General features: G+C 32.6%; 4 protein-coding genes across 14 annotated transcripts; 1 reads left to right on the top strand and 3 right to left on the bottom strand.

Annotated features, from left to right (window-relative positions):
- Positions 1-108: 108 nt before the first annotated feature.
- Positions 109-10,895, bottom strand: LOC112756122 (pentatricopeptide repeat-containing protein At1g76280-like). Of its 10 annotated transcripts, none has more exons than XM_072198422.1 (16): positions 10,580-10,837; positions 9,497-9,709; positions 9,349-9,412; positions 8,627-8,823; positions 7,784-7,891; positions 7,538-7,649; positions 7,305-7,440; positions 6,713-6,895; positions 5,304-5,822; positions 4,841-4,936; positions 4,367-4,540; positions 3,785-4,012; positions 2,929-3,072; positions 2,656-2,844; positions 1,574-1,693; positions 109-848 (listed from the first exon to the last, which is right to left on the bottom strand). In XM_072198422.1, exons 8-16 carry the CDS (start codon positions 6,884-6,886, stop codon positions 393-395), a joined length of 2,100 nt encoding a protein of 699 aa, XP_072054523.1. In that variant the 5' UTR covers positions 6,887-6,895; positions 7,305-7,440; positions 7,538-7,649; positions 7,784-7,891; positions 8,627-8,823; positions 9,349-9,412; positions 9,497-9,709; positions 10,580-10,837; the 3' UTR covers positions 109-392. The 10 variants fall into 10 exon arrangements, with proteins under 10 accessions (XP_072054523.1, XP_072054527.1, XP_072054526.1 ...); XM_072198426.1 differs by having other exon boundaries at positions 7,224-7,440; positions 7,538-7,668; positions 10,580-10,807; XM_072198425.1 differs by having other exon boundaries at positions 6,713-7,440; positions 7,538-7,668; positions 10,580-10,828.
- A 1,133-nt stretch (positions 10,896-12,028) lies between these two features.
- On the top strand, positions 12,029-14,202 carry LOC112756120 (uncharacterized). The gene has a single exon (XM_025804563.3). It carries the CDS (start codon positions 12,278-12,280, stop codon positions 13,637-13,639), a length of 1,362 nt encoding a protein of 453 aa, XP_025660348.1. The 5' UTR covers positions 12,029-12,277; the 3' UTR covers positions 13,640-14,202.
- Positions 14,203-14,457: 255 nt separating this feature from the next.
- LOC112756121 (probable BOI-related E3 ubiquitin-protein ligase 3) lies at positions 14,458-18,585 on the bottom strand. Its single transcript, XM_025804564.2, has 4 exons — positions 16,795-18,585; positions 16,539-16,639; positions 15,732-16,048; positions 14,458-15,068 (listed from the first exon to the last, which is right to left on the bottom strand). The coding sequence occupies exons 1-4, from the start codon at positions 16,878-16,880 to the stop codon at positions 14,541-14,543; spliced, it is 1,032 nt and encodes a 343-aa protein (XP_025660349.1). The 5' UTR covers positions 16,881-18,585; the 3' UTR covers positions 14,458-14,540.
- Positions 18,586-20,031: 1,446 nt separating this feature from the next.
- LOC112756119 (uncharacterized) lies at positions 20,032-23,772 on the bottom strand. 2 transcript variants are annotated; one of them, XM_025804562.3, is made up of 6 exons: positions 23,210-23,772; positions 22,531-22,629; positions 22,370-22,435; positions 22,089-22,154; positions 21,465-21,752; positions 20,032-20,534 (listed from the first exon to the last, which is right to left on the bottom strand). In XM_025804562.3, exons 1-6 carry the CDS (start codon positions 23,564-23,566, stop codon positions 20,517-20,519), a joined length of 894 nt encoding a protein of 297 aa, XP_025660347.1. In that variant the 5' UTR covers positions 23,567-23,772; the 3' UTR covers positions 20,032-20,516. The 2 variants fall into 2 exon arrangements, with proteins under 2 accessions (XP_025660347.1, XP_025660346.1); XM_025804561.3 differs by having other exon boundaries at positions 22,531-22,632; positions 23,210-23,766.
- Between the last annotated feature and the right edge of the window lie 2,194 nt (positions 23,773-25,966).

The following is a 25,966-nucleotide window of genomic DNA, read 5'->3' as shown; positions in this document are numbered from 1 at the left end:
GAATTAGTTGGGTAGTTTGTTTAGTATAATTTTGTTAAACTAACCTCATTTTCATGGGCATTAAATTAGTTTATATCTTTCATTGATAGAATTGTTAGCATTCAAATCTTTTATTACCATAAATAATAGTTAACCCTATTGGTCTTTTATTAATTCTCCATTTGATCTATTTCTATACAATTTCAGCTCAATCTAAGTGTGCTGTTCACTTTGAAAAGAATTTAACTTCATTTGGTTGAAGACAATCATTGCAACCAGAGAGAAGTGTTTCTAGGTCTGGTAAAATAGAAAACAGTTGCTCTTAACCAAGAACAGAAAAATTACTCTCAACAGAGCTTGAGACAGCAGAAACATCTAAAGCGTATTCAAGGAAGGTGCCATGGCTCTGATGATTATATCTGCCTATTGTGGTAATAACTTGAGGACTGATAAGATCTCATGCGACCAGGCACCAAGAGCCTCCTTGTATGGAATTGTGATTCAAGTCTTTTGGCCCAAAGGCTTTGATCAGCTGACTTGAGCATTGGAAATCCTGCAACAGCACACCATCTTAAATTCAACAATGCAACTGAGAGTTCCTCGTTACGATCTTTAAATAGCTTAATTATTCTTGACTCGGCATCCGAATCTTCTGCAAAAATGAATTCGTCGAGAAAATCTTCCTCTTTGAGTATGCTGGCGTATTTAGACATCATACGCAAAGTTAAGACCTGCAATGCTTCCATTGCTGTATGGTGAAAACCAGCAGCTACATATGCACAGAAGACATGGCGACATGTTGCTGGATCAGGCTGAATTTTCTCTCTGTGCATATACTCCACAATAAACTCAATTATATCAATCCTTCCCTGATACAAAAAGAAATTTTCAAGGCAAAGAGAATATTATTAATTCTCTAAATTTTCCTTCTTTAATGGAAAAAGGTACGCCCCAATGAGACTTTTATAAGTGAAGAAACTTGCCCATGAATACAAAGTACTAACATGCAAGTGTGCAGAAATTGTAATACAGCATATAATATAGTAGTTGCAACAGAACACTTCAAACTTACCTATGGGCATTTCTATGAGTTTCATTTTGGGGAGAAGAAAGGAAAACGAAGGGAAGCATTCTTAAGAGTACTAGTTAGTCTAATTTAATCACACCTATATTTCCCTCCTTTTCCTTCTTACCTTGTGAGTTCTATTTTAAAGGGAAAGGGAAGAAAATGTAGAGATTTGAGGAGAAATAGACTCGACAGATTTGAAACAGATTACTCTTATTTGTTACTTTTAATCCCCCTCCAGGAAGAGATACTTCCGAGGATATTTTATCGATGACTCTTTGGCACAAAATCCAGATTTACTAATGAAACATTTAATTATCAACATTCAATTATTTCAGTTTGGGGATCTCACACTACATTTCTCAATTCTTGCTATCTTTGGAATATTTTGAAGGGTAAAACTGAAAACGTGAACAATAAATGCTTCATTGACATACGAGAAATTGAGAATGGCAAATATTTTAACGTTTCCACCTAAAATAACACATAAAATAGACTGGAGGGAATATAAGATAATGAGCAGGGTACCTTGTAACTTGCAGATCGAAGAAAGGTATTAAACAGCAGCACATCAAGTTGAATCCCACCCAATTTGGCCCGTTCCAACAGATTCAAGGCTTCACTAAAATTCTCATTTTCCATCAAAATCTGATACGTACAGGATCAGTAATGTATCAAGTTGGTATATCAAGGTTCTAAAGACAAACTACGGGCATGACACACAGCAAATCAGTAGATATAACAAAACATGCAAAATGGGCAATGTTCTACATACAGCTCCACGAATAAGATATAATTCACCTCCCAAAAATGTCCAGAAGTCAGCAAAAATATCCCTGAATCTGGACATTTTGTTGGAATAGAGCCACTGCAAGCCAACTGATATATTGAGCAATACGGAGAGGACAAACCAAAGCTAAATGATCCAGGCGATGGCTTATACTTCCCTTGGGTAATGGGAAAAACTTTTTTTTTTTTGCCACAAAGAAAACATAAAATTTAGGCCAAAGCAAATATTTGGTGGTTTCATATGTTCAAACTCCATATAGCCTGCTAATTTCAACAAAACGGCACCATATTTTGTTCATCCAACTCCCTTATTCTGAAGGAATTATGAAAATGTTAGGCAAATTATGTACCAATAAAATGTGCAAGACAAATGCATGAATTTGTCACTTGCTAGCAAGTTGATTTACTTGACTTGCGGAAGGGGACATGGAAGTTCATAAAGTTGTTAGACACAAAATTCTATCACAATCCTTCACTGAACAGCTTAAGCTCATAATCTATTAAGAAGTTGACATGAATCAGAACATCCATGTACTAGGTAGATGGACATGAACATTGATTAAGCTGAAAGGCCAAAGGGGTTTGGCGTCAAATGTTATAATAAAATCATTTATAAGCTTCACCTAAACACATAAGCTTTAAGGATAGATGCCTCTTGACAGGTACAATAAAATGATAAACAAGCACATCTTACTGTTTTTATACGAATCATCTCAGTCAAGTAAATTTTGGTTGGGGGGGGGGGGGGGGGGGGAGAGGGAGAGGGAGGGGGGGATTCGCAAAATCTCACAACCCTTAATGAGAGCAAGACATGTGCAAACCTTTATGAGAGAAGTATACGTGCAAATCTCCAGATGAAACCCTTTACGTATCATCATTGAAACCAACAAAGAAGCCGATTTGAAGCATCTTGTGATGCTACAACAATCAATCATTATATCATATGTTGCCGAATCTGTGTGGAAGCCAAACTTCTTCATTTTCTTAAAAATTTCAATAGCCATATGACTCTGCATTTCCAGACATGATTAATAAAATACCTACTTTACATGGGAAGTGTCAAATAGTAAAGTAATGACATCTGAGTCACTTACTTCTCTGGCTTCAACAAGATAATGCAACACTGTGTTGTACATCTCTGTTCTCAAAGAAGAGTTGCTGTAAATGGAAAGATTCTCTGCCACATGTAAATATTGGAACAATTCTCTTATCATTCCTTCTTCTCCGAGGGCCTTCAACTGAGAAGAAAAAGAACACAGGCAAGTGATAAGCAATGTAAATGAACAACATACCATTCCTGTCCTATCAACCTAAGTGAACTTTGATAGCATTAGTAACAGAGTTATACCAACAACATAGTAAATAGTAAGACTAGATTTCCCATCAGTGCGCTCCCACACAAGTATCTATATGTGCATATGAAGGAAAGTAGAAATAAGAACTAAAAGAAGAACATAAGTTTTCTTTTTTTTTTTTTCCCCAATCAAAAGAAGTAGCAAGATGTATCAAGAGATGCCATTTACATCAAGGTCTTTTCTTCCAAGAGTTTCTTTGGCCTTCCTTGACTTCTGTATATCAGGCTACACTCCATCACATCAGCTCCTCTTTGCCTTTTGTGGTTTTTTCCTTACCTGACCATCACATCTAAGGCAAGATTGTCATTTTTATCCTCAATAGCTGTTGTGTATCAATTTTTACAATTTCCTTGTTTCTTGTATGTTCACCCATTCACCACAATATTATCACATCAGCAATATTAATTTATGCTGCTGTTGGCAGTTCAATCTCAAACATACATAGGATGAAGCATTATTTATGACTTTCCTTTGAACTTAACCACCTCCATTTAATTCACCACACCACCAACACCATCACCAGCAACAACATATGGCACAAGAGTAGTCTAACCTAACAGTAGAGTGCAAAAAAGGTAATATGAATTGAGCTTACCAAGTTTTTCATTGAAATATGACTGTGCTGAATCCCATTCTTGGCCATATCCCTTTCAATAGCATTAATTCTTTTAAATGCATCCGCCTGTGACATTCTGTTACCATTTTCGTATGGGGCATTTACAGTGCCAAACAATGAAAAAAGATTCTCGTATATCCTGATATCAGGTACAAGTTTTATCTGCTTCATTTTGGCAAACACCCTCAAAGCACGTTCGGGTTGATCCTGCAAATTTTGATTAGTTTAATGAAAAGTAAGCATTATAGTTTCCACAATGCAAGACACGAAAAATGGTAACTTGCAGGAAAACAGGAATCTTCTGGAGATAAATCAAGTATAAAGCATAAACTCTGTTGCTCATCCTTGTGATATTCTACATTCAGCCCATTGATGAAATAAGTAATTTATATACCCTTGCAACAAACTCAAGCCAAACAAACAGTCACATAACAGTAACAAAAATGCAGTTATTGTTTGCAGGAACCTATTCCATTAACCATGCTAGAAAAATATCCAAAGTATATTGGAGACTAGTAAAATGACAAGCACAGGTGTTTTTGGTCTCGTATTTCATCTCACCATTTCATCACATGCTGCAAGCAAAGCACCATAAGGATACAGATGTGGATATCCTGCAATCTGATTCAAGAAAGCCTCAGCTAAATCAAGCTCTAGTGCACGGCTGCAACTGACTGAAAGTGCTGCCAAAGTTGAATCAAGTGGCTTCAAATTATTCTGTTTCATTTTCTTTAACTGCAAATTAGATTAAGTGATAATAAGGTTAAAATAAAATTGTATTTTACCAAAACAAGTGTATAACCACTTAAGCAGGCATGAGGTCAATTGTGTCACATTAGATATCAATTTCAAGTTCCAATACCATGAAGCAATTAATGATCAATTAAGCCCAAAAGTAAGTGGATGAAATTTCCATGAATTCCCTCTGGTAGCAGCCCCGCTCAAAGAATAATAGAATAAGGAAAAAAAACTAAAATAATATAAAAGTTACCAAAAATAAGTGACTTTGAACACAATGATTGTAACAGAACTTACTATTTCCATGCCATCCTTAAAATGTCTTTGAGAAACAACTGTTCTAACAAGGCAATCATATGCATGCCTGCTTGGGTCCAAACCAAGGTCTTGCATCTGAAGACAAAAGAGTCCTTCAATATGTTGAGAGGTGTTATTCTAATGAAGTTGTCGATAAATACAGATTCCTCAAAATTTCCCATAGACAAATAATGTGTTGTAAAAGAGTTTTGAAAGGAAAAAGGTATTGAGACAGTAACACCAATATTCATATCATATCTGCTATTCTGATTGACATTAAACTAAAGGGTGCTTTAAATATTTGAGATCTGGAGGTCTGACATGAAAACAAAAATGAAATTGACATAGTAGAATTCAACTTATAGAGAAACTTTCAGGATTTCAAAGTTTTGAAGGAAAATGGAATCTATTGACCCGTATTACCATCACACATAGATTATACACGCATACCGGAATAGTCTACCTGTAACATAATCTTCTGCACAAGCTCATAATTTTTGTGCTGTCTACACCCATATAGTACTTGATCAAAGGACCATATCAAAACCTCCTTAAGCAATGAGTGTTCTTCTCTATTTAGGCCAGCTAGTGCCGCAGTTTTAACTTCTCTTTTTCCCACACGAAAAGCTTCCTGCTCTACACTAGCACAAATAGCATCTGGGAAAGCAGGACATATCCAAGAATCCAGTTGCTCGTTCTCCTTTAAATCCAATAAAGTTGAACTAAAATCCCTATTTGAAGGTACAGGGATATCCAATCTAGCAGAAAATAACCTCCCACTAGCCTTTCTAGTGATACCAATGTTTCCCATGATGGCTAACGACACCATATGCTGTAGTGTTTTATAAGCAGATTTTAAATCTTTCAATGCTGTAAAAGAGTGAATGAATTTCATCAGAGGTAACATACTCATGCTGTAGTTTTTAATATAATCCTCCCAAATTAAATGAACCGTGGACAAGTTTTCCTGCAAAACTGCAAGCTGAGAAACAGGGTCAAGACAAATGGTAATTATTAAAAAAAAAAAAAAGGAGGCAAAACTGTAATAATTACATAATTTTCAATATTCTGTATCTCTGTAATTTGAACATCAATGTAAATAACGAAAGTTGATAATATACATTTTCTCTTAGTTTATTGAAATGGAATAAAATGTTTAATATCAGATATAATTACACTATTCTAAGATATTTTAAATAAAAATTAAGCGTTCCTAATAAATGTAGTGATGTTAATATTGGCATCAAATTAAACAAATTTTAAAAATAAAACAATTTCAATAATATATATAATCAATAGTTTAAATGACAATACTATTTTTTTTTTAAAAAACTATACTAGGTAATTTGCACTAAAGTATATGTTTTGAATATAGAGGGAAGGGAAGTGTATTCAAACTCATCTCAAAGAGAAGGTGAGTGTAATTAATTACATACAGAAAGATTTAATAAGTAAATTATATCAATGCCAAGACTGAGGGAGGAGATTATAATGATCGCAAATCCTTATGATATATGTAATAAAACAATGAAGCCCGAAATTAGTGCTCAAACAGAAGTTTCACCACAAAAATCTACCCATGATTTGGAATATAAATGAGCCAAAGACTATTCTAGTTGCAAACTAGCATCATATATGTACCAATCACTATATAATACATTGTAACAAACCTAAGAACACATCATTGTTCAAATAAAGTGATTCACAACATTACACTGAATTAAAAAATATATGCTTGTATAATCTGTCAAATATTAAGTTCAACAGTAAAGCAATAAAGTTTTTACTTTCCACAAAATCAAAACAATAAAGTTTTTTATGTTCCACAAAATCTATATAATTGAATGATGCTATAACTTTCTATCTGCAAACCTTGAGAAGCTCTATATATGTGATTTCATTCTTCCCTGCCATCTGCTTTTCCATCAATTCCAAACATTTTCTTGCATGAATTATATTCTTCTCTTTAACGCAGGATGTTAATAAAAAATTATACAGAGAGGGAACTGGATGGAAGTCATGACTTTCTCCAAGAAAATCCACCATATTAAAGGCCTGAACAAAGGCAGAAAAGAAATAAAAATCTTCCAACGTTAAGATGATCCACTAGTGACTACTTTATGAATTTACAGTATAATAAAAAAATTTTTTCACAGAAAACAAATATAAATAGAATCTCAGAAAAGCTTTAGAATCTATAGAGAGAAGCTTTGGAATTCTGTTATGATGATTTTGATAATTATAATTGATTAATTACACTCAGATTACGGAACCTATACTGCAATAGCAAGGGTAGTTGAGGGATTCTACACTGGAGTTAGTGACAGTGGATTAGTTATGCTGGTTGTCATTGTGAAAGCCTAACCTATACGCATCAACTCACACTATTATCCCCCTGAAACGGGGCTCTCTAAGGTCCTGCAGATCTGCTACATGCAATGCTTCTTTAACTGAGGAACTTAACTTTGGAGACTGTTTTAGTGATCAGATCTGCTGGCTGCTCTTCTTAAGGGATCGAACAGTTAACAGCTACCCTTGCATCTCTTTTACTCTGACAAAGAACAATTTCACCTCCATATGTTTGGTCCTTGAGTGCAGATCTGATAATAACTCTTCTCAGATTGTCAAAATACACCACTGATCTGATTATAGGAACCTGCAGCTCCTCTAATAAGGATTGTAGCCACATAATCTCACCTGGTAGATCATCCAAGCTCCTGCATTCTCCTTCTGTGCTGGACCTTACCACCAGAGTTGGTTAGTGATAGCTAGGGTTAGTTATGCCAGCTGACATTGGTGTAAGCCTAACCTACACTCATCAACTCACTCTATCAAAGATCACCTTAGTATTATCTCCCCTCTCCATCAAGATATTTACAGAGGAAGGGAAGATAAAAGGAAATATATAATCAATTATAGCATTTATGAAACTAATATTTTTACCTCTTCCAAGTAACCCCCCTTACATAGGGTCTGAGTCATAAGAGAGACACATTTATCATTCAGGCTAATGTTTTTGGCCTCCATTAACCGCCAAGTCTCCATAACAAACTGTAACGAATGAAAAGGAGAAGGAATAAATTTCACACGCATAAGATATTCAACAAAAGCCGATGGTAACATCTCAGAGGTAGTGTATATACTCATGGGAAAGAGAAAAAGAAGAAACAAAAATAAAGCACCGAGATATTTTCTTCTTCCTAATTGCACAAAGGAGAATATAGAGTTGGCATCTGATAATTGCAACTGAACAGTGTAAATATTACTTATTGTTACCTAGACCTGTTCAGATACGTTAAAGTTTATGATATTGCCGCAGTTAGTAATTAATACAGTTTGATGAGAATCTGTTACGTACCCTCCCAGAGATAGTATGGTTAGGAGAGAAGATGCAGCTAAGGTGCAGCCTCTCAAAATATTGCTTTGTTATCTTCTCTTCTACCTTTCTTTCATAAATCATACTATTCTGGGAAATACAGTGATATCACACCGAAACCACTCCGTATCTCCCTGTTTCTGTACTTTTTCTTTATCTCTCTACTGTTCTATTCCTTTCTAGATGTTACTGGTGCAAGGTTCTTACAGAATCACCAAGCCATGTGTAGAGACATTGAAACAATTTGTAGAATCATTACTTAAGGATATAAATGAACTGCAGCTTTTATCACAATGTCATACATTTTGAACAAATTTCAATATATTTAAGTATTTATTTGTCAAACCCAGAAAATTAATGTAGGAAAACACAGAAAGACATGTGGCGTCCACGTTATTTATATAGCGTACCAACGGATCACAAGATTGTGCACAGCACTTAAAAATAGGAAGAAAATCATCAGCTCTTAATGAAGGGCTTCTCTGAGCAAAACCCAAAAGTAAGTCAGAAGCCTTTCTTCTGTCACCATAGCGAAGTGCCTTAACAATTTTTCGGATTTTCATAGAATGTTTAGATGATCTTCTAACAGGATCCATATAACCAGAACCTGCATTTATGGAGTATAAGTAATTGATTGATCAATTAATAATAAAACAAAAGTTTAACTTAATGTTACACTATTAAATAACCTTTTTATCATAGTAATTTTTTTTTAAAACCTACCAGTGGCTTACAAGCCTATATATTTTAGATAATGTCTAGAAAATTTCATATCAATCCAAAATCATTTAACATACCTTTTTATAGATCAAAATTGACGATAATATAATAGTTTAAAATATACATGAATTGAGTTATCAAAATATAGTCCAATTGATGTTCAATTTTTCAAAATTTGGTACAAATGATCTTCATGATAGGTGAATATAATTCAATGGTTTGATTGATAAAAACTCATAATTTATAGAGATACAAGGGTGCAACTTTACTTAAATTGACATCGATGTCATTTATATTATGCAGCTTCATAAATTTAGATTGCAAATAATAAGAGATATACAATCGGATATATGAACATATTTGGATAATTGGAAACTATGTCCACAAGTAGTCATCAAAAGTGAGTAACTACCTCTTGTGGTGGCTGTGGTAAGATGTCGGGTGAACTCTGAATGGCCAGTGTGGGTTTCACCTCCCTACAATAACAGGAAAAGTCAGGAAAGCAGAGACAGAGAATGAAAGAGAAACTAGACAGGAAATAAAATATGAGAGATGGATACATGGTGGTAACGGTGTTTTAATTTACAAAATGTGCGGAGAGCAACCGTTGCTCTGAAACCACACATTCTTTCTCTCAACCTCCTCAAAAGCTACTCAAAGCAAATCCTGCATTCCAATTTGTGGTTAGATATTTAAATGACGTTGGCCCAAGTCCCTATAGCACAGGTCAGTCTAGGGGTGTTCATGGTCCAGCAATATCAAGCTCCCAGAGTCTGGACAATAACAGTATGACAAGAGAGTTAGGGACTATCAAAAGCCAAAACACAAACTAGACATTTGAAGCAAATATTTGAAACACTCTGAACTCATACGCATTTGGCATATAAAAGATTATCTATATAAGAAGAGTTATAGGAGAAGTTGAAAGGTCAGAAAAGCAAAGGCAACGTACTGGCCTACATAGAATATAGAACACATCAAGATTATGATAACAAACAACAAACAGGTACTGTAATTTACACAATGATAAGACCCACTAATATTTCTATTTCATTTTCACAAACAGGTTAAGCAGTGGGAATGGGAAAACGATCCTCTAAAGTGAGGAGAACTATAAAGTGATAAAATAAAAGGTTAATCACCATTGAATTTGTAATTTCTATCATGTTTGATTTAAGAAAATATTTTCTGTTAATCATCCTCTGAAAATAGATTTCATGTTTGAATTTTCAAGTTCTACGAAACATGTTTACAACAACAACAACAAGCCTTATCCCACTAGGTAGGTTCTAGGAAACATATTTATTATGACTATTTTCGTTTTCAAAAACTGAAAGTATTGAAAATTCTTTTCCAAAAGAGGTCTTCACGCCCTCAATCCCCTCTACAGCTACCGCTTCCCTCATCTCCTCCAATCACTAGTGATCAGAGCCTCCCATCACTGTTTTTAGGATCCACTTTCATGGCAAGGCATCTCATGGCTTCATCATTCACCACAATCTCAACAACGGTAATTCGCACAAGTCAGGCATTTTGTCAAACACGTACAAGGCACTCGCTCATCTCACTTAAGTTCCAGCAAGATGGAAGACTTGTATGATTCACATGCAAAGACGTTAATAAAAGTTAATAAGATGAAGCACCAGGATAATCACTTGTTGCCGGCGTCCGTCACCGAAGAGGAGCGGCGTCCACTGCTGTCGCCGGCGGTGGGAGAAAGGGGAGCCTGCAAACCTGAGAGGTGGTACCACTTAGCCTCACGTTTGACGCCGGTCAGGAGAACTTCCAGAAGCCGTGATAAGAGAGATTCTTCGGCGGCAGTGATGGGTTGGTGGCTTAGGGAGCGGTGGACGGTGGCGGGTTGGTAACTCAGGATTCAACTAAAATTGTCTAAATCTTTTAAGACCTTGTTTGGTTGCTATGGAGTCATTAGAAAAATATTTTTTTTAATTATTTTTTTTAATGTATTTAATAAAATTTTAGTAATATAAGTTAAAATATGTTTTTTTTTTAAATATTTTTATATTATCGTATTTAAACATAATTATTAAATAAAAAAATATTTTTAAATAAAATATTTAAATATAAAATTATTTTTATTTTTTTAATTTTCTTAAAATAATCACTTAAAACAAATCTTTTTGTAAAAACATATCCAAATAATCTCTAAATATAAAGAATAAACTATAAAAAATTCACAAAGTAAAATAACCTAAAAATACTAATGACAAATAAATTTTTTAAAATTTAAAAATATGACCAAAAGAATAAATATTAAATATGAGAAAAGTTTAATTGTTTAAGGATTAAATTTATTATTTGTATTTTTAATCATTAATTTAGTTATTTTAATTTAGTAATTTAATAATATATTTTTAATTTATATTTTTAAATATTATTGATTAATTGGTTAAAAATAATAAATTTTACTAATTTTTTAATATTCTTTTAGTATATTCTAAAACAAAATTTTGAAATCATATATTGATACAATTTTTTATAAGCATCAGTAGAAAAATAAGATCATTTTATCATCAAATTTGATAATTTTATATTAAGTGAATTATTTTAAAAAAATATTTTTAATGACCAAATTTTGTTGAAAAAAAATATTAAAATCAAATTTTCTTCTAAATTTTTGTATACACCTTTTTGAATATTTTGAATTCCGTTAGGTACCTAATGGAGTATTTGTACAATGTGTACAATAGATTATTTATTTGATCCAATATAAGTTAAAAAATGAACATCCAGAATAAAATACTACTAATTTCTTAAACATAATACACCCATACTATCCAGAATAATCATCTGGGTATCAGGGATAATAAACATCTGATATCCTACTGAATCGAAAATCCCTAAATTTCATTGTGCACATTATATAGATACTCCATTAGCTCCCTATACTTCCTCTTATTCAAATGTTATCACAAAAATTTATATAAAATAAATAAATCTTTTGTTAAATAAAAATTTTTTTATCATTTATAAAATTATGATATTTATTAATTATTTTTTTTATATTTTAAATTTTTTAAAAATTATTTTGTTGCTAATATTTTTTAGGAATATTTTTGTTAAGAGTCTACATTTTTCGGTTATGGAATTAATAGTTAACTTAAATGTAAAATATAGAAAGTTTATATAAAAAAAATTAAATTTTTAAAATAACTATTAAATTCCTAACTTTAATCAAGTCCATCTCCCTCATCGCCTTAATTCACAAGTGATTAAACGAAATTTTTTTTTTCTTCACCAACTTCGAAGTTTTTGTAGATGCAAAGACCAGTCGCCATTTCCATTCGTTGCTGCTTGTCTCAGCAGTTTCCATTGCATGAATGATCTTCCGAGCAGCAAAAACGATTAATCGAAACCCAACAACTCGATTTCTCCATCACCATGTAAACAACCTTCAATCCAAAACCTCTTCTTCAAATCTTCACAAACCCAAACGCAAAAAGGTTATTCCTTTTGTCGCCGAACTCAAACAAGTTCAAGACCCAAAACAAGCCCTCTCTTTATTCAATGATTACAAGGAACGCAGTTTCAAGCACCATTACCCTTCCTACGCCGCACTCCTCTACAAGCTCGCACGTTCTAGAAGCTTCCATGACGTCGAAACCGTTCTCGATCACATGCAACGCACAAACATACAATGCAGAGAGAGCCTCTTCGTTGCGCTCTTTCAACACTACGGAAAATCGAAGCTTCCGGACAAAGCTACTGAGCTTTTTGATCGAATGCCCAAGTTTAACTGTGCCCGAACGTTGCAGTCTTTCAACGCGATTCTTAATGTTCTGGTTGACAGTGACCGGTTCGACGAGGCCAATGATGTTTTCTTGAGGTCACGTGACATGGGGTTTCGTCCAAACACGGTTTCGTTCAATGTTATGATAAAGGGGTGGTTGGAAAAAGGTGAGTTTGGGAAAGCCTGTGATGTGTTTGATGAAATGCTTCAGAGGAAGGTGCAGCCAAGTGTTGTGACTTACAATAGCTTGATTGGGTTTTTGTGTAGAAAGGGTGATTTGGACAATGCCATGGCTTTGCTTGAGGACATGAACAAGAAAAAGAAGTATGCTAATGCAGTGACTTATGCGCTTTTGATGGAAGGGTTGTGCTCTTTGGAGAAGTTTGATGAAGCCAAGAAGCTGTTGTTTGACATGGCGTATCGTGGGTGTAAGCCTAGGCTGGTTAATTTCTCTGTTCTGATGAATGATTTGGGGAGGAGAGGGAGGATTGAGGAGGCAAAGTCCGTGCTTCATGAGATGAAGAAGAGGAGGATTAAGCCGGATGTTGTGACATATAATATACTGATAAATTATCTTTGCAAGGAAGGTAGGACAGCAGAGGCTTATAAGATGTTGGTTGAGATGCAGATAGGTGGTTGCGAGCCGAATGCTGCGACATACAGGATGATGGTGGACAGTTTGTGCAGGGTTGGAGATTTTGAGTTGGGTTTGAGTATTTTGAATGCAATGCTTGTCAGTGGACATTGTCCGCGTCCTGAAACTTTTTGTTGTTTGGTTGTTGGGCTGTTAAGCTCTGGGAATGTTGATGGTGCTTGCTTTGTTTTAGAAGAGATGGAGAAGAGAAGGGTAGAACCTGACATGGAGAGCTGGGAAACTATTGTAAAGAGTTCTTGTAGCGAGGATAAGAGTGTAACTGAGCTTATCACTGAACTTGCATCACTGTCCACCTAATGCAGTAAGTTGGGAAGACATTGACTAGATCTTCTTGTGTGTGATCTTTGTCTCTGTTCCGATTTGGTGGATTGTCCCAGCAAAAAAGGTTCCAAGGCAGCAATGAAAAGTTTCATCACAATGTGAACCAATAATTTGAAGTGGGTGTATGATGTTTACTTATCTTAACAGATGAGTAATATTTTCCGGTTAAGATTAATGCAGAGACTTGGGAGGTTGTAGTTGCTGATATGCTGTCTGAAACAACCTATTAGTTGGCTTTTAAAGTGTTGAGAATTTTGTGGAATTGCTACCAACTGCAGCAAAAGAAGCTCATGAACCAACTCAACTAGTAATTATTTATTCGAAGGTGATCTTAGATTGTTTAGAATGCAAAATAATCAGCCATTTTAAGGGTTACCTTTTGTGTTCGAAAGATGCTGAGAAATTGATAATCGTGTATTACTGTTGAAAAATAATAAAAATAGATAACCTGTGTAAGGAAAATTGTTCTTGGAAAAAAATAATTTGATCCTGCATTTTCATGTCATAGTATTTCATGATGCCAAATTATCCTTGACATATATTAGAGCTCACTCTATGATACTTGCTGACTTGATGTTTAGTTCTAACTTCTAACTGCTACAACTAGAACTTTGGTTTGAGAAACAAAACCGATATATCTAACCCTTCTTTTAATTATCTTTTTAGTTGTGAATAAACATGGCTGTGAATGGCATAGATCTGCTACGTCCATCCAATGAAGTAGCCAAATGAAAGCCCTGTTCTTTTTTCAATAACCTCCATCAAATCCTAAGAAACCATTTTGTTCTCTCTGCTTTTAATCAGGGACAAATTAGAGATCCACATAACTTAAATATAAAATTAGAGATCATGTTACATGCCAAAGTAATGTATCAAGTTACAAATAGACCTGCATACCAATAAATTTAGAGGATTGACATAAAGGACAAAAACTAAGCTTACTTTCACAGTCTTTACAAAGGCAAAGATGCTTACAAGGTAACAAAAGCATGTTAACTTCATTGACTCTACAAGCCTTGCATGTCATCATCTCTCTCATACCATTGTTCTCCTTTGAGAGAAGATGGAAATCGATGGAACGGCCGTTGCAGCAAGAAGCCGTGTCGTCCACCTCACTGTCGCCACATCCTTCCTTACTATCTCGGCTCTGGACATATGCTTGCTGAAGGTTGAACTTGAGAGCAGCAATCATGCTCTCGTTGTGCTTGGCTCTTTGCTGCCACACACCTGCTTCCATAGTTAATTGCTCCATTTGGTCTTCCAGCTCCATGTTCCTCCGGTTAATGCTTTCTACCTCGGCTTCCTTCTCGCGGAGTTTCTGAAGGACCCTGTCTTCGATAACCAAAACGCTCTGAAGCTGTGAAGCCTGAACCTTATCTAAAATTGATTGCCTCATTTGTTCGCCCTATTAGAGAAGATGATTAATTAGTGTCCCATCTTCATATACAAGAAAAGTTTTCTTTATATGGATGGCACATCAGGCTTCAATGTGGCATAAAGGACTTGAACTTTGAAGCAGTAACTTCTAAAAGCAAGAAAACACAGTTGATTGAAAAAAACAGCCATCATGCAGAGAACGGGAAGATAATGAAGTATGTTCAGATTTCTTTGAAGATTCAAACAATGATGCACATATTTATTCAATAGGCAGTTCGCATAACCATCTAAGGAAACATACAGCAACTGAACTTTATTCAATAAAAGCAATAAGCATGAAAAATGCAGAACCACCTCTGTCAGGCACAAATGATATTGGCTTGCATGCATTCGAAAGTTCATATAAGACTGAGCAAAGAAGAGAATAGAAGGGTTTTTTTTTGTTTGGGGGGTGGGCGGGTTCGGAAACAAGATACAAAAACAGATAACAATCAGAACATGTCCATCTTATGGTGAGAATAAAAGGCATTAACAATAGGTGACTCCATTTCGGTTACATAATTTACATCCCAATTAAAAGGCTGATATAATACTCCCCCTCTCATCCCAGGCAATGGGATCCCGAAATTTTCTAATAGGAAAAAGTAGCATAAAATGGAGACTAGACATTAAGCCGTAAACTTGAACTAACCTGCAATTTGAGAAACCTTTCTACCTCTAATTCCTGCTGCTGTAACTCACGCTCAATGTCATCTCCAATGAGTGACAACAGAGCAGAGTCTCCAGTTGAAACCAAGCGGGGATTGTCAAGTGACAAGCCCAATCCAGTGGACACCGATAGTGGCTGCAGGAAATCTACAGAAGATACCTGAGAATTGTTCTCCAAGAAATCCTGTTCTTTTAGTCTCTTCCTCTCAGGTTCCAAACCGTAATTCCATTGCAAATCAACACCACCGTCACTACCATCGGCGGGAGGAACTGGACCCGGAGCAAACCCAACAACATGGACTACATACAAGAACAAAAAAGCATCATAATCCATTAAATTGAGAGCATAATTTACTATGGTGAACTATGTCAATCCCACCAACTACATTTAACATGACCAAAAGAATGTTGAGGGAAAACACAACAGACTTAAAAATTTCAAACTTTCTAGCGATGGAATAATCATGCAACATAAAATTAACAGCTTTAACTTAAAATAACCAAGAGGGGTGTCATGCCACAATAAAACCTAACTGAGTCATTTTCTTTACAATTCAGATTTTCCAAGGTACTATTAAACATATGCAGCTGAAAAGAAATTTTCAAACTTTCCGGTAATGGAATCATTATATAACATAAATTAACAAATTTAGCTCAAACTGACCAAATGGGGTGCTATTCCACAAGAAAACCTAATTGGGTCACTTAACAAGTGTACTATTAAACATATGTAGCTAAAAAAAAGGCAAATTCAGCAAAAGGATAGCTAAAAGGTGAAGAATTTACATACATGGAGGAATGTATGGTGGATGTTGGGACTGATCTTGCAAATCAGTGGGATTGTAAAAGGGAACCTGAGGTGGCATATGAGCTTCCATTGCTTGCAGGTTTCTGAAGTAGGAACAAAAATGATATATATAATAAATACAAAGTTAGGTGAAATGAAAGGCAGAAAGAAAAATTGAAAAGGGATGTTAAATTGTTTTTTTTTTTTTTTTTTTGAATTTTGGCCACTAAGTAAAAACATTTGGGGTGATGATAATTACCTGAAAGATTTAGTTTGTGGTTGTTGTTGCTGCTGCTGGTGGTGGGTTTGGTAGTGCCGTTGGAACTGGTGCTGAGGGAAAACCATGGAAGAAGAAGAAGAAGAAAGAGCGTGTAAGGAAGAAGGTTCTTTCCAATGAGAATAGCGAAGTGGCCAATGAAGGAAGTTTCTTGTAATTTCCACACTCCTTTTTATTTTTGACAAAATATTTTTTGGGTTACACTTAAATACTTAATTGCAAATTAATGTATTAAACCATCAATTTCAATTCCGTGTTTAAATTTTAAAAATATATAATTAAATATTTACCCTTTTTGGGTTGGGCATCGGGACCGAAGCACCGAGACCTAAAAAACATTATCTTCAGATATGAACCCAGCTGGCCCAAAACAAGTGTGAAAACCATTAACGCATTATCTGTTTTGATATTAATATTAAAATTTACTGATATTATGAATTGATATTTTTATTGTGTTAAATTAAAATATTATTGTATTAGTATTAAGTAATTTTATGTTTATATTTGTATTAATTATTTTTAAAATTTAAGATTTAGTTGTTTTTTAAATATTAGTAAATATGTGTATTTTAAAATTTTAAAGGTTTTTGACTATTTTTTATTTTTTATTTATATATAACCGGTTTTATCGGTTCAATCAATAATTTATCGGTTGAACTAATAAATCAGTAAATTAGTAATTTGATCGGTTTAATCACCAATTCGATTCTTACAATTATGGTTTAAACAAATGTCGGGGTTCGAGTGTGCAACGGATCAATCTTTGACCTGTCAAATTAGGAGATATCGTTGACAAAAAAAAAGAACCATTAACTACATTAATATAAGTATATAAATATAACCCAACGTATTGTATAGTAGCTATTCAATTTTGACAATATTTGTTGAAACTAAAATATATTTTTTAATATTTAAAAGATATTATTTTCAAAAAGTGAAAGTTAAAAATATTGTAAAAATATAAAAAAAACGTGGTGATTTTAGACAATCATTGTAATCACTATTATAATAATAGCTTATTTACAATTCACCTTATAGTTTTTATTATGGAATTTGTTATATTTCACATTATCCATGAATGGTGATGAATGGAGAATAGAGAATATTATATGTATCTCTTTTGTATAATTTTTATTTTTGTGTTAAAATTAATTAATAAAAATAAGAAAAAAAATTATATAAAAATATACACAAAATATCAATTTTGATTATCAAGTAGCAAACTCTTTGCCACCACCTCACACCATGCATGCATCATGCATGTAATGTTAAAGGTGGACCACATGTCACATGTGTAAACAAAATAGTAATGATGGAATATGATTAGTGATGATCATTAATATATATTAAGCACACAATATTAATACACACTTTTTGTTTCAACTTGTATTGTGTCTCTCATGCATGTCATCCTCCAATTCATTCTAATCTTAGCTTCTTAACATTTTGAGACTTAGGTAGTGTTTGGTGGAGAGATAGAGACTGAGATTGAGAGACAGAGATTAAGAGACAGAGATTGAAACAAATTTCAGTATTCTATTTGGTGCAAAATGGGAGACAGAAATTGAAACAACAATAAAACTCTAATTTAATTTGCACAAAAGGTAAAATTGGAATTAATCAATCGAAATGAGGATATTTTAGGTATAAAATGTTATTAAAATTTCAGTTTCCATCTCTAAAAATTTTAGTCCCCTGTGTCCCCACTTTTTGGAGGTACTGAAATACTGAAATTTTGGAGACAGAGACAAAAATTTTAGTATCAGTCTCTGAACCAACAAACATGATACTGAGTCTTAGTCTCTCAGTCTCTGTCTCAGTACCTCAAAACAAACGCTACTTTATATTCCACCAAAGGCTCATCTTCAAAGTTCTAACATTCCTTGCCTTCTCTACCATTATTATGACCTAGTAATTTTTTTTTTTTGCTTTTGCTTTGCATGTAAGTAATATGATTTTTTATTTTTTATTAAAAAATATCAAATTGGAGCCATTTTGTTCGAATTTGAATATAAACTATAGGTTTAAATTCCTTAACATCTAGTTATAATTTATTGATTTGCAACTAACTTGTTTTTGTCAAATCATTTCATTAGGGAAAAAAATTTGACTTATTGTGAAACTCAAACTTCAACTTTGTTTAAGAAAATAAATATTTAATTACTTTAATGTAATTAAAATTGGGTCTAATTTATTTATTTACTCGATATTTTGTCATCATCATTAGCACACCCGTGTTTAGGATTCAACAAAATTTGTATAATTTATCTGAAGACATTGTTTTTAAGACGGATGTATTGAGATTACAATAATAGTAGTTAAATTTCCACATATCCAAACACTCTAATACTAAAATTTATATTCTTATCCACTCTAATACAAAAATTGATGTTTTTGTTGCATTCATTTTGCAACTACATTTGAGTACATAACTAGGATCATAGATAATATAATTGAGTATATATTTAATTTGAAGGGTTGGGTTTGTTTGGAAGCACTTTAACCCAAAATGAAAAGAGAAAATTCAAGGGAAAATAGCCAAAAAATTATGTCGTTAAATTTTAACAAATAAAATAGCCAAAAACATTAACCAAGTTGGGTTGGTCTAGTTAGATTAGTTTAGTGGTTAACTTACTAGTCCGTTTAAGCAAGTGTCGGGAGTTCGAATCCCGCCTTGTACATGCAGCAACCCACGCCTTGTACATGCAGCAACCCATTGGCCAGCGACAAACCCTTAAATGGAACTCAGTCCTTAGCCTGTCGGGTTGAAGGATACCGTGGGAAATCAAAAAAAAAAAAAAAAAGCCAAAAACATTTATTTCAATGTGAACATAAGTGAAATTGCTAAAAAAAAAAAAAAAAACACTTTCATCAAATGTTTTTCTATTAAGCAATAAAAAAAATTAGATATTGTTTTTGTGGTTGTTATTTTGTTTTATATTTATTTTTGTTCATTTTTCTCTTCTGAGTATTTAAAAACACTCATTTTTTAGGGGAAAGAAAAAACCAAGATTAAATCCTTTTAATTTGTTCTGACGCTATCAAGTGTGATTTTTTGTTTTCCTTTAATTTCACTTAAAGAGGCTATAATAAAATATCACATTTTACAATATTACTTGAATTAATTGAGAGAAAAAAAAAATCCTCTAACCTACAGTATATTAGATAGGTCACTAAGTATAATAATCTAAATAAGATTAAATGACGCAACCATAAATATTTACATTCTAACCAATATTATACCTTTTTTTAGATAGTTCGTTACAAACTCGACCCATGAAGAGAAGAAAGACACACTAAATAATATTCACCAATGTGATTATTAATATTATTATACCTATCTAATTACCTATAAATATAACTAACAAACATATAAAACAAAACCAAATACTTAAAAAGAAAGTCATGATATGGTGTAGAATGTTACATGATCCATTTTGCATTTGGATATATATTGTATATTTTTAATGCTAATGTAAGAGCACAAAGATTGTGTCAAACTATTACCAATTATACCACGAAGAAGTGAAGCAACCCAATGGAGTTCCATATGTAGTTAGCAAATTTGAGTTTTGAGTTTAGACTATAATGTCTCAAAAACAAAAATATATTCTATTTAGAGATGGCTTTGCTGAACGAAATATGAGATTTTAAGACACTTCTGGGGATGGGTTTTTTCTGATCCTTGTTGTATCCAAAAGCAGTTATGGCATGTGTGCATCCTTTCACATCACAAACAACAATTGATAAGTTCCAACAGATTAAGAAAGAGAGATTATTTATCCTTCTAAGTCCTAATAAATTCTCCTAAACATCATCCTAACTAAATGAGCAAAATAATTGGCGGAAATATTTAGTAACCAAAGAAAATCAGCCAAAAACAGTCATAACTTGCCTTATTTAGCATTTATTAATTGTTGCGAAATGCTAAATAAGGCAAGTTTCGGCTGTTTTTTTTATCTCCCTAACATTACCCAATAATTGATTGTTTATTAAGCTTCTAAGATATTGAAAATGTTTTAAGATATTGAAAATATCTACTTTAAGTATTTAGTAAAAGTTTTTTATTTTCAAAATTTTGTAAAAAAAAAAAACAAAGAGAAAACAGGGATTTTACTATTTGAGAGAACAGAAAGCAAGATTTTATTATTTGAGAAAACGATAAATAAGTCTTTGGTCTTTTACTTTGATGACAAAAAAGTCATCAACTAGTCACTAAAAAAAAAAGTCATCAACTAATTAAAAATACAAAAACGTTTCTCAGTTTCTAAAATATGAAACCTCTAAATTCTTCTATAGGATCTATTTGTCCTTATATATTTTGGACAGAAAAATTTAAAGGTCTCGTATTTTAGAAAAAGATAGACGTTTTTGTATTTTTAATTAGCTAAAGACTTATATGTCTTTGAATTATAAAGTCATATACCTATTTTTTTTTTTCTTATTTGAGAAATTTTCACTATTTTTTCTTTCTCTTTTGCGAAATTCTAAAAATAGAAAACACTGAAAATAAAAACACAAACTCAAAATCAAGGCTTGATATGAAATGTTTCACCAAGCCTTGATTTTGTTACTTTAGTCATATCTTAATCACTCCCTTTTGAGAGAGTATTTAGGATCATATCAAAGGGGCTAAAGTATCAAACATGTACCTTGATAGAGGATTGAAAGCTTGATGAGTTATCTGAAGTAGCTAGATTTGTCAATGATGGCATAGCAGCAGATTGGTTTGAGATGCTGCATGGTCTGTGAAAACCAAAAGGCGGCCGCGCCACCAAGCTTTCGTCGGCTGTATATGATGATGGAGCCCCACCATTGATAGAGTTCTGAAATCTGTTACCTTCATCAAAATCCACACCAGTATGTGGCAGGATCATAGGTCTCAATCCTCCTGGTAGTGACATTGGATGTAAGCTCAAACCATTTCTCATCATTAACATCTGCAAAGTATTGAAAAGTATTGAAACATTTTCAAAGTAAAAACAACATAGAATTTGACAAGGTGCTGAAATGTGCTGCTAAAAATCCCTCACACAAAATCAAAGTTGGCCACACTAAAACAATTTATTAAGTCCATGATACTATTTGCTGTTGGTTCTTATTAACAGATTGCAGTGCCAAAACATGTTTTATAGTTCCCAACTGTTAGAAAAAGTTTATACAATAAAATTAGACCTTTTTTGAATGTCAGATAACTAAATATTCTTATTTAGGAAAACAAAATATATGGGTCAAGGAGAGAACAAATGACAAGCCCAAACTTAAAGAAGATTCACCTGCACTTGAAGCTGAAGCTGCTTTAAATATTCTATAGCCTCATCTAGCATTGAAGCTTTGTCTGTCTATTGAAACCAAACCAAAGAAAAAGAAAAACTCATCATAGGCAAATATTGGTAAAAGAAAAATTAACAAATTAAAGTGATCATTTTTGTAAGGGTGAAAGGATACTGGGAAGAAAAAATAATTACCAATTTAGATAAAGTTGTAAATTTAACAATTATTTTTTTTTAAATAACACTTGGTTTAAATGAACTACTATTATAATATACTCATGTACCTTGTTAGAATTTGGAATTAAATTCTGTAAAGCCTTCATCTTCTCATTAATCCTACTCCTTCTTCTCTGAAAATCCAACAAAACCACATAATCAACAAAAACCTCCAAAGAAAAAACAATTTCCAAAAAAAAAAAGAAAGAAGGAAAAAAAAAAAAAAAACCTTTTCAGATAAATTATGAAATTCTGCAGCTCTGCTCCTCTTTGAAGAAGTACGTGGTGGTGGGGCATGCCTTGATGGCAATTCAGAAGTCTCACCATTCTTCTACACAAACAAGTAAAAGAAACAAAAGATTCCTTTCATAAAGGAAATTTTAATCTGTACTTGATTACTGTGACCACTACAGGGTGCTATGCAACAGAAAAATTATTCAAAAGATGCAACTTTGAATTAGACCCCGGTAAAAAAGAATAAAATTGTAAGATCTACCAAAGTTCATGATTTAATTTTTCCTAAGCTTAGAATAATTGCACCCCATTAAATATACTAAAGAGGGTGGGGGAAAAAATGGTATTTTTATAATATATTGTAAGATCTACCAAACTTTTAAGCTTTTAAGGTCTCCTTAGCTTTGCACCCCATAAAACATACTAAGTATCTATTTGAATTTAGCTTGCTTTATGTTCAAATCAGCTCATAATTTAAAAATCTTAAGATAAAATTTGACCCCAACAGACAAAAAAATGATTTTTTTTTTTTTTTTGTGTGTGTCTAAATTGAATCTAGTTCAAACATACCCCAAAACTGGGAGGGTGTGCAAGTTTCAATTTTGACATAAAAACTGAGAAGTTGAAGGCTAAAATGTAAATGGGTTGAAGAGATTAAGAAGAAATTAAAGTACCTCAATTGGATGATGATGATGTGGCCTAGTGTTGTTGTTAGCATCATCAGAGTCATGAAGAGGTGCAGGGATATAATCGTCATTACAATTATTATTATTATTATTGTTGTTGTTGTTATTGTTACTGGGATTGTGATCAAGAAAGGGATGATCTTCATCATCATCATCATCATCATCATGAAGAGAAGAAGAAGAGAAACGGAAAGCAGATGAAGAAACAGCAGAAGAAGAAGGGCCAAGAACCCGGTTTGTTATGGTCAAATTGGGCTGTGGTGGCGGAGAGAGGAGTTGGTTGAACAAAGCTGAGAAGTCTTCTGATGAGTCACAAGGGAAGCTTCCACCATTGCAGCCACCCATGAATGAAGCAAGCTTCTTCTTCAATATGAATATCAGAGAGAGAGAGAGAGAGAGAGAGAGAGAGAGAGAGAGAGAGAGAGAGAGAGAGAATGTTGTGTTGTGTTTGAGAAAGAGAAGGTTTGCTTTGCGGCTTTGTATTTAAATAAATAAAAAGAAAATGTGAGTGAATATAGAAAGGGAGGGATTAAGGTTTTAAATTTGGTTATGAGTTCGTTTATTCTGTTATTATTATTTAATTAAAGCTTCATTATTCTCCCGCCTTCACTTACTTGTGCTTGTAACATCATGTTTGGATACTGAGTTTAGGATATATCCTCAATTGCCACAAACCAGAGTTAAGGTTTTATTTTTGTTAGCATGTGAGTTTTGGTTATTTTTCCAGGACTGTGTGATTAGAAAAAATAATAAAAATTATTGATTGTTGGGATAATAGAATTGAGGGGGAAAAAAAAAGAAAAGAAAAGATGACGATGCTACAAATTAAGAGAAATAAGCATGGATAACAATTTGAGAGAGAATTCTTTTATTTTTTTTCTTAATTGTTATTGTAAAGTATAATTTCTTATTGTATATTTTTTAAGTGAGATTTAAAAAAATTGTGAAAGAAGATATTAAATAGTAAAAAATTATATTTGACAAAATAATTGAGAGAAATAATTTCGGCTTTAGTGTATAAAGATTCAAAATATATATATGTTATAAGAACACGAGATTCAAATGGGACAATATCAAATTTCTTTTAGATAGGATATTATATGTATAAATTTTTAAATAAATTATAATAATATTTTGATTTTTTTATATTAAAATATAAATTAATTTTTAAATGTTTTTAATATTCTTTTAAATATACAGAATATTTTAGATAACTTTTTTGTTTAATAATTAATAATACATATTATTTCTAAACTCATATAAAAAAATACAAGATTGTTACAAATTTAAGTATTTTTTCATTAAAGTTTATTCAAGCAGCTCTAACACCAATAAAAATCATTTTTATTAAAAGAGCGTCATTACACGCGCTTTTTCTTCTTCTCCTCTCCGCGCTTCTTTTTTTTTCAAATACACGTATACGTCCTCTTCCTCCTCCTCCTCCTCCTTCTTCCACGCAGATTCTTCTTCTCCTCATCCTCTTATTCTTCTTCTCTTCTTTCGTTATCGTCATCACCCACAATACCAACATTTTGCTAATGGATTATTTTTTCAATCGAATTGAATAGAATGCAATTGTTAAATTGAATTGAATGATACATGTGTTTTGAATTGAATTGAATTGATAATCTCTAAATTGTAGACACATGTGTTTTGAATTTGATTTTATATAATAGATAATGTTCCGTTCATTTAGTACTATATAATTATTGCACCTTAATAACATGTTCGATTCATTATGAATTGAATTGAATTGTTTTGAATTGAGTGGACGCAAGTGTTTTGAATTGAATTGAATTGGATTGATAATCTAAAGAAAAAAAAACTTGCATGTGCAAATTCAGAAGAAGAAGAAGAAGAAGAAGAAAGAGGAAGAGAAGAAGAAGGAGGAAAAAAAGAAGAGAAGAAAAAGAAAAAAAAAACGAGGAGGAAGAGAAGGAGAAAGAAATTTAAAAAATTGTTACAATAACTTGTATAAACTTAAATAAAAATTTTGCTTCGATATAGAATTTTATTTAAAAAAATATAATCATAATTTAATTTGTCTAAGTTTGCACAAAGAAATATTATCTATTTTTTGTTAAGATCCAGTTTAATTTAAAAAAGAAACATCTGCAAGAAGAATGTCACACAAAGGATATTAGATTTGGTTCGTCAAAGACTAAATTAATTGATTTGACATGTTACATTACTAACATTCTACAATAATTTTTGGTTAACAGTGCTAACTAGACTACTCATGAAAGAACTAACGTGACTTAATCAATATTAAATTGAAATTGAAAAATCAAAATTATCATCAAATAGAAACAAAGGACCAATTTTAATTGTTATCCCTTATTCAAATTATGAGAATGGATTTTCTCTTTCTAGTCACTCTACATCCTCATTTTAATTTATACTAAGTTCAATTATTAGAGTTTCTTATATCTTCTCGTGTTTCATTTTTATTCGTCGGTATTTTCTACCTTTTTTTTTTCTGTTTTATTATAACCATGTGAGATCGCTTGGTTTGTTCCTATTATATAAACATTATTGGATAAAAATTATGAAAATTTATTTGCATGCCAAGTTGAAGATAGGTCTCAATGATTGTGAGTAGTTACAAAAAAATGTATGATTCTTTTTATACATAACATTACCTAGACATCCATAAAATGAACAATTTCTCTTTTTTTAAATATATTTATAAAATATATCTTACTAGTTTACTAGTACTTGTTGGATTAATGGTCGACCACTGAA

This window comes from Arachis hypogaea, chromosome 6 (genome assembly GCF_003086295.3).
Source record: "Arachis hypogaea cultivar Tifrunner chromosome 6, arahy.Tifrunner.gnm2.J5K5, whole genome shotgun sequence".
In the NCBI taxonomy this organism is placed as follows: domain Eukaryota; kingdom Viridiplantae; phylum Streptophyta; class Magnoliopsida; order Fabales; family Fabaceae; genus Arachis; species Arachis hypogaea.
This window is presented reverse-complemented; position numbering and strand designations above follow the sequence as displayed.